Consider the following 14,087-nt stretch of genomic DNA (forward strand, 5'->3'; position numbering starts at 1 on the left):
CAGCTTGATTCATTGATCCGAATGGAATCATGTACGTGTTTCAATTTAGGATACAAATTTACACAATAAGTATTAGTACTTTTTTATTCATTTTAGTACATTAACATGCAAATTCCAACAACCACTATGGTAGTAACAGGACTTCAGAGACAATTCAAAAACAAAACAGATCAGAATACAAGAACCATACAATAATTTATTAGACATCACAAAACATAATAATTTGAAAGGTTCTAGTTGAGAAGATTGCGCCTCATGGATTGCAATTCAGATGCAACATCACTTATATCCTTTCTGTTTGTGGGGGATTCAACAGAACATGCAATTCCTATACCAAGTATCAGAGTCAAGCACTCTTCAATTTTCTGTGCTCTCACACTCAATCGACTATGCCTGTGAGCTTCAGCGACATTGGTGGTGCCTTCTTGAAGAACTAGTGACTCTGAAATCTCTGAAACAAGTTCAGGGAGAGCTGTCTTCACATAAGTATGAAGATTCCAACTGTCACTGAACATGTAATCAGTGGGTCGCTTCCCCGTAAACATTTCTAACAAGAGGATGCCAAAGCTGTAGACATCCCCGTATGTGGATACCTCACTTGCCATACCATACTCTACAATTTAAACAATATAATAAATATGTGTCACTACATATGCATAAATCAAATAGCTCTCAGTGTTTTTGAAATATGTTACAGTAAAACAGGGTGAGCAAAAAATCCTGTCGCATATGAGGAAAATTACCTGGTGCAGCATAACCAATCGATCCTCTAATTCCAATGGAGCTTGATTGATTTCCAGAAACACTAGTGGTTGGTTCTGAGAGAAACTTTGACAGCCCAAAGTCTGAAACATGTCCAGTCAGGTCACCATCCAGAAGAACATTACTTGGCTTGAGATCACAATGAACGATCGGTGTTTCACAATGGTTGTGAAGATAATCCAATGCACTAGCAACATCAATGGCAATGTTGAGCCTCTGAATAAGACTTAAAATTTTGGGTGCTTCTGTTACCTCTCCAGTTCCAATAGATGGATGCAACCACTCTTCCAAGCTCCCGTTGTCCATGAACTCGTAAACAAGAGCCTTGAAATCATTGCCGCCGAAATCAATACTTGAACATGCAGTTAAGATCTTGACTAGATTTCGATGTCTGATATTTCTCAACGCCTCACATTCAGCCATGAAACTCTTAGCTGCTCCCCGGTGTAACATGTTAAGCACCTTCACATCAACAACAACTCTATCATCAGCAAGGATTCCTTTGTACACAGACCCAAAAGCACCCACACCGATCAAATTGGCTGAAGAAAAACCATCGGTAGCTCTGAGGAGTGTAGCATATGAAACTTGCAAAACAGAGTTCCCCAAAGTCCTTAAATTAGTTTCTCTCCTTTTCTTACCAAGAAGAAAAAGAGATAGCACCACAACCAGTCCCAAAAGAGTGAACCCGAAGACTAAAGAGATCATAAGTTTCATTCTACGAGACAGCCCTTCTCCTTTAGACTCATTAAGCTTGCACAGAGGAAGTCGAAGACTAGCCATACCTCCACAAAGTCTAGCATTTCCAACAACTGAAGTCGCACTTGCATTCTTAAAAACACCGCCAGTTGGTACTGCTCGCCAAAACTGGTTGAAGGAGAGGTTCAGGTACTCCAAGTTCAGATTCTCAAGAAATTGTGGAATATCTCCTGACAAATTGTTGCGAGAAAGGTCTAAAACTCGAATCCCTCTAAGTTCCTTCATAGATGAAGGGATGGGTCCCATGAAGAAGTTTCCTTGCAAGTATAGTTCTTCTAAGCTCTCGCAACTGCCGAGGCTACTGGGAAGTTCTCCTGATAACAAGTTGTCAGAAACCATCAATACACCTAGATTCTTCAATTTTCCAATCTCCGTAGGAAGGGAACCAGTGAATTGGTTTCTATCCAATGCCAAAGTTGTTGATAAAGATGAGAGGCCAATAACTTGGGGCGGTATCGTGCCATTCAGATTGTTTCCAGAAAGAAGTAATTCTAGTAACCAATGACATTTCCCTAGGCTGGAAGGGATGCTACCCTCTAGATTATTTTCTTGCAATTGGAGTCTTGTTAACATTGTTAAATTTCCAAGAGAAGATGGAATGCTCCCCGATAATTGGTTGTTGTTAAGAAACAACATCCTAAGACTTGAAAGCCTCCCAATGTCTGTGGGGATGCTGCCTGTGAAGGAGCTTCCTGCCATAAAGAGTATTTGCAAGTTGATAAGATTCCCCAATCCAGTTGGGATGCTTCCATGTAGTTGGTTTCTTCCAATTCCAAGCGTTTGGAGATTGGATATTGATTTAGGCAACGTCCCTCCAAAATTGTTGCCCTGGAACAGCAATGTAGTTAGCTGTGTGGCATTGATCAATTCTGAGACAAAACTAAAGTCACCATCTTTACCGGTACCAAGATTATTATCAAAGACACTGAACCGCACAAGGTTATGAAGATTTCGTAAGTTTGGCACCTGTCCAGAGAGTTTGTTTGACAGACATTGAAACACCACAAGATTTGTTGCCTTGGAGACTGAGGACGGGATGGCCCCAGTAAATTGATTTTCGGCAATGGTAAAGTTTTGAAGGTTGGGAAAAGCATCGCTCAAGTTTGATGGAAGACTTCCTTGAATTTGGTTTCCTCCTACGATGAAATCAACTATACCAGAGAGGTTGTAAATGCAGGAAGGGATGATACCAGATAACCTATTTGTGGCCAAAATAAAATATGTAAGTTTTCTCAATTGGCATAGAGAACTAGGGATGCTTCCTTCTAAGTTATTACTAGATATAGCGAGCATCTTGAGAGACGAAAGGTTCCCCAAAGAAGGAGGGATCTCTCCTGTTAAATTGTTGGCTTCCATAAGTAAACATCGAAGCTTTGATAAGGAACTTAGTTCGGGAGGAATTTTTCCCACTAGATTATTTGCACTAAGATAGAGAATGGTGAGTTTGAAGCAATTGGATATATTGGCAGGAATGGTGCCAGTAAGTGAGTTATTGTTTAGATACAATACCTGCAATCTACGCAAATGCCCAATTTGAGGAGGGATTTGATGAGTGAAGCTATTGTTCTCGAGAATTAGCACTCTTAAGAAGCTTATATTTCCTATGTGTGGAGATATGGATCCCCCCAAAGCTTGAGAGCCCAGCTCCAGCTTCGTCACCCTTTGGCGATGTCGTCGACTGCAGGTGACGCCGTGCCACAGGCAAAAGTGAAGGGTTTCATTCCATGAGCTTGTGACCCGGTTCAGATCGTGTTGTATCTGAGCTCTGATTGCTAGCAATGCCAGCCTATCCGTCTCATTCCCTTGGAGTCTCGGATGGTTCAATTGCATGGAGCTACAACAGAAAATGGACATGGAATTTAAAACTAATGAGTATATCAAAACCAATTTCATAACCAAAACTCCCCCCATTTTTAATTTCTTCCTTGGACTAAAGAGACTGAGATGAATATGGGTGGTGTTGGGTTGTGAAATGGGTAGTTTTATGTTAGGCATGAGTGGCATGACAATCTAGTTTATAGGATAGGAAGATGTGGAATATGTGATCAAGAAGTACTCAACGGGATAGAGAACCACTGTTGAATCAATGGATTCTTGTGCGGTTACAATAGTAATTTCACAATTATAAGGGAACACTCACTGGCCCTCAATTCGGTTTTGTGCAATGTAAAGGGTGACAACAGCAGAGGATACGACGGAGGGATGGAGAATGCCACAGAACAAAGTAAAGCCTAATGGCTGATCTTTTCAACTATGTTTCACAAACGAAAGTGGATGGAGCCGTTCCTGGAGCTCTAAGCAATCATGCACAATTTGGCCTATCAATTTCATTTCAGCATAATATAGAACCCAAACAGTGAAAATGACAGAAAACAGAGAGATGGTCTGTGATATGAAAGTGAAAGTGGTATGCTTGATTAAAATTAGCTCAGGCATTACAAACTTACAATAAAGCTCACAAACAGCAATTGTTAGAGCCAAAATTGCAAAGAAAAATGATAATGAATATATCTTTCTTGAAAGGAAACTAGAAATAAATGTGATCCCATGCAAGCTTGTGATTATCGAGCAAAATTAAATTCAAGACAACAAATTACTGTAATAATTTATTTGTTCCACTAGAAGTACAAGTACAAAAGTTACCCCCGAAAACTGTGTCCTAGTCACCCTAACAAACGAAAAAAGAATTGAATTCTTGAGAATGACAACAGAAAAAAAAAATCACATTTGGATCCAAGTAAATGATAGTAACTCTCAGAAACCTTTTAGCATTTGGTCAAAATTGTTCCAGCCATTGGCAGACAGAGGGATAATCATGTCGTAAGAATCATTTCCACCCTGGATTTGCTCCTGTACACAACAAGGGGAACAAATGGGTAATGCATAATCTGATATGGAATGAGTAACAGCTCCAAAGCTTATTGTTTGCAGGTCCTTATTTTTCAATGAACTTAGAGCAGATACAACTAGATACACACTCTGGAATAGTACTTGTGGAAGAAATCTTGTTTGGGTGAACAAATTACTCAAGGCCAAAATCCAACTCCCTCTTCCAAGGGCTAGAAAGGCAACACCAATATAAATTTCATCCTCACTTGGACAAAATATCTAAACCATGCTCACTTTGAAAGCTAGTTCAGAGAAGAAACATATAAGACTCGAGCGCGCACACACACATATACATATAAATACGGTAAGAAAAGAAAGAAACTTCGAATGGCCGCCGGAAAACACAGTAAGTAAATGGCCGAAAAGCTCACAAACTTCCAATCCTTGATGGACAAGAAAATACTACAGGATTCTTCACCTCGCCAAGACGAAGCTACCGCCACCACTCTTGCTTGCAGCCTTGGCCGGAGTAGGAAAATCTGCCGGAGAACCCGAGAATCTTTCGGGCTTCGTCCTGCCGCCATCGCTGCTAGTTGGATCTGCCCCACGCCGCCGAGAGGAAGCTAACGGCACTAGTGCGACGTCGGGCGATGGCCGGAAAGTGAAGACATTGTCGGATCGCCCGTCGCTGCAAAACAGTTCGGGGAGAGGTCGGTTTGGGCTGTGATCTAAGGCTTCTCGAGCTGATCCAACTTAGATTAATCAAATCCGACGGTCCAAATCAAACGGTAATTAAAATGAACGGTCCAGATGTAGCCTCCTCTAATTTCTCTTTTTTAATTAAATTTCTAGATAATACAAATTTCGAAAAATCATTAAAAATAGCTCGGGTGTCCAAAAATTCCTACCAACTTGTAACGACCTTTAGTTTAATTCCACGGGCTCGAAAGATAAAATTTGAAAAACTAAAAATTTAAATAATTTTTTTAAGCTATAAAGAGTAAACAATAGAAATTTAAATAAAAATAGCTCGATATGTAGCTTATGAACGCTTTTAATTAGTATAGCGTGAATTTCCATGATTCCGCTTATTTAAATAATCGAACTCACGTTCGTATATTGCAAATCTTGCAGAAAATAAAGAAATTTAAAAGACAAGAGAGCAGGAACTTTAATCCTTAAAAACTTACTTGATGATTTAGGAAAAAAAAAAAAAAAAAACTTACTCGTTAAAAGAATTTCGTCCCAAAATTCAAATAAGAATACTTGGTATTGTCTCACAATGTCGCTTCAGTGTTATTTCTCAAGTTGTAAATCTTACAATAGAAAGTAATAGGGTTAATCTTATAAATATTCTCAGAGATATCTTCGTAGATATCTTAATCATTGTATGATTATGTTTCTTTGTACAATTCAGATTCTATGCTTGTATTCCTGTATATAAAGAGGGACCTCTTATCAATGAAAGACACCAATCATTCTCCCAATTCTCTCTACTATTCTTTGCATCTCTGTTTCCTAAAACAACTTTTTTTATTATACTTGAAAGACTTAGGCTATGTTTGGTTCACGAAAAGTAAACATCGGAAAAAGAAAGTCGTTCCTTTCTTGCATTAGGGGTGCAAAAGGAAAAGAAATGCTTTCGTGAAGTAAAGAAAAATAGAGGGGAAAATGGTTCATTCCATACTCCAAATGAATCACTTTTTCGGGTTTTCCCCTCTTCTTTTCCTCGTATTATTACTCACAACATATTATTTTATTGCATTAATTACAAACTTTGTAATAACTTTCCAGATAACTTTATTTATGTTACCAAACGTCGGAATGGAAAGTTCTTCGGAAATTTCATTTCTCTTCTCATGAGAAAGCCAAAGAAATTCTTTTCTTTTCTCAGATCAAAAGAGGCCTTATAAGGAAGTTCATAATTTAATCTTTTCATATATGCGTTAAGCTTTGTCTTCCACTGATGTTGCTTTTTTATTATACTTGAAAGACTGGGAAGTCAACCAAAGTTCATGATTTAATCTCTGTCTTCTACTAATGTTGCTTTTCATATATACTTTAAGCTTTGTCTTCCATTAATGTTGCTTTTTTATTATACTTGAAAGACTTAAGGGAAGTTAACTAAGGAAGCTCATAAGAAAGTTCATAATATAGTCTCTGTCTTCCACTAATGTTTGCTTTTCATATGTACTTTAAGCTTTGTCTTCAACTGGCGTTGTTGCTTTTTGATTATACTTGAAAGACTTGAGGGAAGTTAACCTAAAAGGAAGTTCATAATATAGTCTCGGTCTTCTACTAATGTTGCTTTTCATATATTAATTTTTAAGCTTTGTCTTCCGTTAATGTTGCATTTTGATTATACATGAAAGACTTGAGGGAAGTTAACCTAAAAGGAAGTTCATAATATAGTCTCGGTCTTCCACTAATATTTGCTTTTCGTATTTACTTTAGGGATTTTGTCCATTTACCCCATTTCTAGGGATTTTTTTCCCACTAACCCCATTAAGTTTTTTTAATTCCCTCTTACCCAATACACTCTAAGGGAGTCTTCCCTAATACCCTATTAAGATTTTTTTTTTGTTTTTAATTTTTTTTTAATACCATTTTACCCCTCACCCCTTTATTACTTAGAGAGAGAGAGAGACAAAGAGAAAATGGAAGAGAGAGAAACCATAGGAGACTTCGCCGGAGCCGGTCACCGGTTGCCGGAATCCGGACACCGGTCGCCGGAATCCGGTCGCCGGAATCCGGCCAACTTTTGCCGGATTCCGGTCGCCGGTCGTCGGATTCCGGTCACCGGTCGCCGGAATCCGGTCACCGGTCGCCGGAATCCGGTCACGGCTGCCGCCCACCGGATTTTTTTTAAAACCTCTATTGCCCCCCAATAGAGGAGCAATAGACGTCTATTGCCCCACAATAGACGTCTATTGCCCCAGCAGTGTATTGCCCCCTAATAGATGTCTACTGCCCCCCAATATACGCCTATTGCCCCCCAATATAAGAGCAATAAGGTCTATTGCCCCCCAATAGACGTCTCGATTACCGAAATGGGAATCAATCTTCTTAAAATTACACAAATAAAACTTTGATTAAAGAAAAAAAACGAGGAGATTACATCAATTCAAAACGTCTATTGCCCCCCAATAGACGTTTCGGTTACCGAAATGAGAACTAATCTTCCTAAAATTACACAAATAAAACTTTGATTAAAGAAAAAAAATCAGAGATTGCATCAATTTAAAACGTCTATTGCCTCCCAATAGACATGTATTGCCCTCCAATAGACTTTTATCAGACGTCTATTGGGGGGCAATACACGTCTATTGCCCACCAATAAAACTTTTTTTTTCTTTTTTCTTTCCTTCTGGGCCTTCTGCCATCATGAAACCGACCTCCATCTCATCAACTCTCTTCCCAAGGACCCCTTGTGCAGCTATTTCCACTGCCACCTCTTCAGACGCCTCATCCATCTTCATATCTTCCAACTACACCAAGATGCACAACCCATAATCAATGTAATCCAAAATTCTAATAACTAATTCTTCTAACTCTTATACCAATATACTATTAACAACTCATACATGTAGGCAGAAAATATTAGAAGGGTTGAAAGAAAAAACCAATACAAAATAAGAAAGGAAGAACATGGATGCAGTTACTGAAATAACCATTTGAATAGGTTGACATTGAACTCCCTAAAAGAATGCTCAACTGCTTCAAAAACACTATCGTTCCTCTAGCCTCAAATGCCAACACAGGAATAATGGAATCTTACTATTTAACACACATTTCTCTTCAAAAAGCCCATTTGAACAGCCTCAAGTCTCTTAACACACAACAAGGAAACGCAAAACAAAAGGTTGCCAAATTCAAAAACAAAAATTTAACCTTCTTCCTCAAAGAAAGCTCGATCCCAAGCAAGGCTTTTACGCAAATTGTATCCTCCCTTCTTTTTCCTCTTCATTTGCTGCGGGTGGAGGCTGAATTTCTTTTCTTCAATCTTGTTCAAGTTAGTGTTCTCTTTATTCATACTATCCCTACATGAAGGTTTCTGGGTATCCCCATTCACTTTCACACCCTCTGCAATACAAATCAAAGAAACTCCCATTTACGCTCTGTAAATTGTAATGTAGGTCTAATTACGTAAAATCAGAACACAAACATGTACGTAATGGATTCAAATTTACAGAAAGGAGCACAATTAGAGTTCGATTTGAGTCGCAATATTCAAATTCAACAAACGAATTAAAGAAACCCTAGAAAGCTAGAACAGAGTAAAAGGAGGGAGGCGTAAAATTGGAGAGGGAGGGAGATGAAACCCTAACCTTTGGGTCTGGATCAGGGGGGTTGGAGAGGCGAGCAGAAGAAATAGGCGTCGTCGTTGGTGGCGGTGCTGGTGGAAACGGCGCCGTGTGGAGTCGACTGAAGAAGCGAGTCGTCTTCTCCGGCGATCTGCACCGGAGTCCGAGTTCTGGGGGTTTTAGCGGAGCCACCCACGACGACGAAGAAGACGACGGAGCCGAGGGAGGAAGCACATGGCTAGGAATCTGGCGTCGGCGATCTGCACTGAAAGTAAATCACAGCTAGCAAAACCGAGGCGGAGACGAGGAGAGAGAGCAACGCCGGCAATCTACACGGAGAGAAAATCACAGCGAGAAAAAACACAGGCGGTGACGAGGAGAGAGAGTCCGGCGTCGGCGATTGCACCGAGGAGAGAGAGAGAGAGAGAGAGAGAGAGTCTGCGTCGTGACTGGAGAGAGAGAGAGTCTGCGTGAGAAAGAGAGAGAGAGAGGAGAGAAGGGCATGTGGTTGTAATTCATTAATTAGACTAAGGATAAAATTGTTATTTCAATTCAAATTAGGTTAGTGGGAATAAAAATCTGTTGCTGGGGTAAGTGGGATAACTTTGGCTCATTTTGGGGCTTTTGGTCAAGGACCCTTTACTTTAAGCTTTGTCTTCCACTAGCGTTGCTTTTTTGTTCTACTTGAACGACTTAAGGAAGTTAATTAAGGAAGCTGAGCTGTGAAGGTCTGATTTCAATTGCACTTTCTGCATTTACTGACTGCGAATCAGAATGCTGCCTTTCCTTTCATACCTGTATACACTGTAGCTACTAGCAAGAATAATGTAAACAGAAAAAAAAAAAAAAAAAAAAAAAACCATGTTATATAAATGTAAACATCAGGGCAACTACTAAACCAAAACACTGGGAGAGTCTTCGATACACGGCGTGAAGATACACGGACTGTTGAGATTAGACAGTTTTGAGTGATAAATAACTGATCCCACATATGGACGGCTGAGGTTGCATATTCATTGTATGTGAACTTGCACCGCCGTGTATACAAGAATTTTCGCCAAAACATTGTGTTTTGAGTTTTTATGTGTTGTAATAAGATGCAAGTATGACCTATGCTGATTCTGTTAAAATGCAAGCATTCCGGCGACCGAAAGTTCTATTACCTAAAAAAAATAAAAAATAAAAAAAGCTCAGAGGAACATTAGTAGAGATCATTCTAGGCAACAAGTAGGTAGCCCGTAGGCTAACTGGAGAAAGGAACTAGGCCAAGGCCCGGTCAGTGATAGCCCAACAAGGCAAAACTAGGGGACGCTGCAGGTAACGAGAGGCTGCATTTGTGCTTGAGCTGCGTTTCGATCCGAAGGACACGGCATTACCTATCAAACCCACAACCATCTGAACTATCACGTCTTCTTCTCAATGCGACTGCTGAGCTGGTGCATTTCCAATAGTGTACTTCTCCCTCTCTCTCAGAAACCGTGGCCGTATGTGATGTTGGCTGGATCATAGACAGAAATTATGCATTGGGGATTTATAACACAGAGTTGGGTTGAAAAGGGAACTCTGAGAAGCCTGATGACTCAGAGTTGACATAGTTATGTGCCATTAAACAGTCAACAACCCAATGACTCAGTTAGTTAGGAACTCTAATCAAATTTCAGATTGCTGCAAGTGGGGTTGATTGACCCAAATGGAATCATGTGTTTCAGATCTAGGATATGTGAATTTATACAAGATGTAGTAGTACTTCTATTCATCTTTCCGCAACATTGTTGGGTTGTGAAATACTAGGTAATTAAGTAGTTTCATTTCAGGCATAACAGACTAATATATAGGATAGGGAAATGAGAAAGTGCTCAGAGGAAGAGACAACCACTGTAGATCGGTGGAGTTATTGCTTCCTTCCAAAAGATGACTTGACTTAATTATTCGCTTGCCTAATTCCAACCCGTGATCGACGACGTGATGGAGGACGACTGTTTTCTGTGTGGTTACAGTACGTAGTCACATACACAGCGAGACCAAGTTCAGTCCATAACATGGGATTGTTGTTTTTTCTAGTCTTCATTTCTTAAATGCCGGGTAAAGAGGGAAAGGAAAATGTCTATAATTCTATATATGTGGATGCAATCTAATTCCTGGCTAGTCCAGTCCAATGTCAAGGTGGGGAGGCCAATAGCTTTGTTGAGGTATGCCAGGAGCATGTGGCATTGCCTTTAGGCTTCAAGGCAAAGAGACAATGACACCAGACTTATTGCATTGATTTTGGATGGAATGGCCCCTCTTAATTTGTTCTCGATCGGCTATGTTAAAAGGTTTGAATGCTAGGAAAGGTTTTTCCATGCCATTATTTTTCAATTTAGTTTTATACAATGTAAAGAGTATCGGAGCCTAATGAGAAAATTCTTGATTTTTTTTAGTTGACCTAAGTAACTAGAAGCAAGTTATCGCTACATATAAAAAATCTTAATACTGGCTAGACAGGTTTCCCAAGGAAGGAGAGACCTCTACAGCTAAATTATTATCTAGCATGGTGAAAATAGAATTGCGTACCTATTACATTTTTCCTCCACCTAAATGAAATATTACCTTATGAAATCCACTAACTACAATATTAGGAAAAGAAAACTTAAAGTTGACTTCCTTCAAATTATTACTACTGTACTAGTAATGCATCTTCTTTTTTTTCCAACACAACTGTTTTTGGTGTGTAGTTGCAATCTGGTCGTCTCTGTTTTCCTCTGTTTTGTACATTCATATATACTAGCAAGATTTGCCCGCACTTTGCTGTGGGATTTACTATCGTTAGTCATGAAATACAAAGAATCAAATAAGTAACAATAGAAAACCAAATTGAATGGAGAGCTTCTTATGTTTAAAAGCAATCATATATGCAAGTTCATGGAAAATGCTAAAAAGTATTCATTCAGGCATATATACCAGAAGTAAAAAAAAGAAAAGAAAAAGGTTGTCCTTCAAAATGATTGAATGCTAGAAAGGTAATTCATTCAGGAATACAACTTTTAACAGGGTAACTGAGTAGAACTTAGCGGAAGTGTTCAGAAAGTAGTTGATGTAGGTTCTTGAAGATAGAGCTGGTTTCCAAAACAACTGAAGCTAGTTTCCAAAAAGTGGTGCTGGAGTGTGTACACAAAAAATAGTTACTCCAGGGTACTAAATGCTTTAGTTGATTAGCTGACTACAGTTTCATAAAAATTGTAGTCAGTGCAGCTCCAATTTTACAAAATTGATTAGTACAGCATATATATTACACATGTACAGAAGGATGGTTTAGCTTCAATTTTTTTTCTTCTCCTGATGTTGTTCTTTTGCTGTGAATGATGATGTGCTAATAACTCTATGTTTGTGGGCACTCACTGCAATTAACCAAAACCCACATATTAGACCAATTCAATAAGAAGCATGACCCAAATTTACATCAAAAGCAGAAAAAGAAATTACAGATTAGATTGGGTTAAAAATCACCAAGTGTGAGGTCAGTTTTTAATAATTCAATTTGTTTGGCTCCAATTTTGCTGCAGCTAGTCAACAGTCTCTTTTCTTGCGCGGGCGTGCCAGCACCGTTCGGGTGCGGTCGTCGGGGGTGTCCCTTAACCTGACTTCTTTCAAGCGATTGTAGACGAGGAGAGCACCAACCTCGTCGTGGGATTCTTTGTGCCTCGTGGTGAGGACTTTGCTGAAGTTTCTTCTTGTTCACAAGTCGATACTCAATATTGCAGATTGAGCAGAGCGAAATCACCGGGAAGTATTGAGATCTTGCTAAAGCGTGACTTTAGCTTGGCTGGGTTGCTAGGGCGTTACCCTTGCTTGGCTGGTTCTGTAACCGTTGTGGTCGCGGCACTACCGTCGGCTCCCGAGGAGACTAGGACCGAAGCACGTTGACAGAGGGTTTGGTGGCACTGAAAGTCGGCTTCTGAGAAGACTAGGACTAGGAGTGTGATCACCGGTAAGAGAAAGAGAAAGAGAGGGAGAGGAGTTGCTCTTAGAGAGGTTTGCTCTAGAGAGAACTTAGATCATCTTAGAGATGTTGTTGTTGAATGTGAAATGTGTGTTTTAGAATGAGAGGAGAAGGGGTTTATATAGGGAAGAAAAAGAAGAGTGAAATGATGAGTGGAAGAAAAATAATGAAAGTAGATCTAAGTTCACTTGTAAAATATGGAAAAGATAGAGAAAAGATGAAATGAAAGCAAAGCATGAAGGTGCAGCAACATGGAAGTGGTGATGATCTATTAAAGAGATTGTAGAAGAAAAATATATCCAAGGAAAAAGAGAAAAGCATCTAGCTTTCTTCATGTGGGTAGGAAACATGAACATGTGAATATTGAGCTGGTTTTAGGTCAGTTTCTGCCCCTTTATTCCTTCAATTATTTCTCCAACAAGACTTCATTATATGCCTTCGACTTCTTCATATGAAATGTTCCACTATGAGTGTAGATCATCCTGACAAATTTTCAGATTTTTATTCCATGTGGTTGGGCCGAAAATGCTGCTGGACCTCTTACAGGTCCAGTTTTCCAGTTTTGCTTCTGTAGAAAATTGGGCTGATTGTTTGAAGGCCTTCCACTCAAAAAAAGCTCTTACACTCTTCATAAGAAATGATCCTTGGGCTGTCTAGAATGGATCTGAAAAGTTTCAGCATATTTCGATTTCATTTGGTTAGTCTGCCAACCCTCCTTCCTTGTCTAGCTTGGTTTTTCCTAGCCGAAGTAGGAAAATATGCTAAAGTTGACTTTTCATGTTTCCATGCTTCCATGCTTCCATAGTAGGCTTTATTTAGCCTCTAAATATATATTTTGAACTTGTCGACAATATATAGCTTGAGCCACTGACATTGGCTCAATTTCTCCAAGACACGCCTTGTCAGGCCAAAATGCTTATTTTGGGTCCAAACACAATTCACTTGTTATTTTTTTACAACCTTTTTTATGTGAGGTCAGTTTCAATACAGAAAAAAACCATCTATGATGTTGCCCCTGTATTCTTATTGATTCTACTAAACTAAACTGTCACCAAGTTTTCATAATGGTCAACGTTTATAATCTAAAACTATGCTTGAAAATTTGAGAAAGTATAAATTTGAAGAAACTCAAAACAATCTATGAACTAAACTATACATCCATAGAAACTAAGTGCCTAAAGTTTACATCAATCTGAAAAAAAATCGAAAAAAAAACATTGGAAGACAATTAGTTTTACTGGAAGATAATTGAATTATTGAAATTAAGAGTACAAAGTAGATGCTATAGATCAGTAGTGAAAAATTTGAAATTGTGACAGATCAAAAGCATATCTTGAAGTTGTTGTAATTAACTACCTAGATGTGAAATTGCAGAGCAAACAGAATCTGTAGAAGATGAAAACTGATATTAGTTCTGTTTGGACCCAAAATGAACATTTTGGCCTGACAAGGCG

The 14,087-nt window shown here is 39.1% G+C and overlaps 1 protein-coding gene across 1 annotated transcript; it reads right to left on the reverse strand.

Annotated features, from left to right (window-relative positions):
- Positions 1-233: 233 nt before the first annotated feature.
- LOC133716710 (probable LRR receptor-like serine/threonine-protein kinase At3g47570) lies at positions 234-3,432 on the reverse strand. Its single transcript, XM_062143383.1, has 2 exons — positions 744-3,432; positions 234-613 (listed from the first exon to the last, which is right to left on the reverse strand). The coding sequence occupies exons 1-2, from the start codon at positions 3,430-3,432 to the stop codon at positions 234-236; spliced, it is 3,069 nt and encodes a 1,022-aa protein (XP_061999367.1).
- Between the last annotated feature and the right edge of the window lie 10,655 nt (positions 3,433-14,087).

The sequence above is a fragment of the Rosa rugosa genome, chromosome 6, assembly GCF_958449725.1.
Source record: "Rosa rugosa chromosome 6, drRosRugo1.1, whole genome shotgun sequence".
NCBI lineage: Eukaryota > Viridiplantae > Streptophyta > Magnoliopsida > Rosales > Rosaceae > Rosa > Rosa rugosa.

Excerpts from the sequence above, each read along its gene's own strand:
- LOC133716710 (XM_062143383.1), bottom strand. The coding sequence starts at position 3,432 with ATGGGGGGAGTTTTGGTTATGAAATTGGTTTTGATATACTCATTAGTT. Across the intron at positions 614-743 it reads GATTGGTTATGCTGCACCAG|AGTATGGTATGGCAAGTGAG; the intron begins GTAATTTTCCTC and ends TTTAAATTGTAG.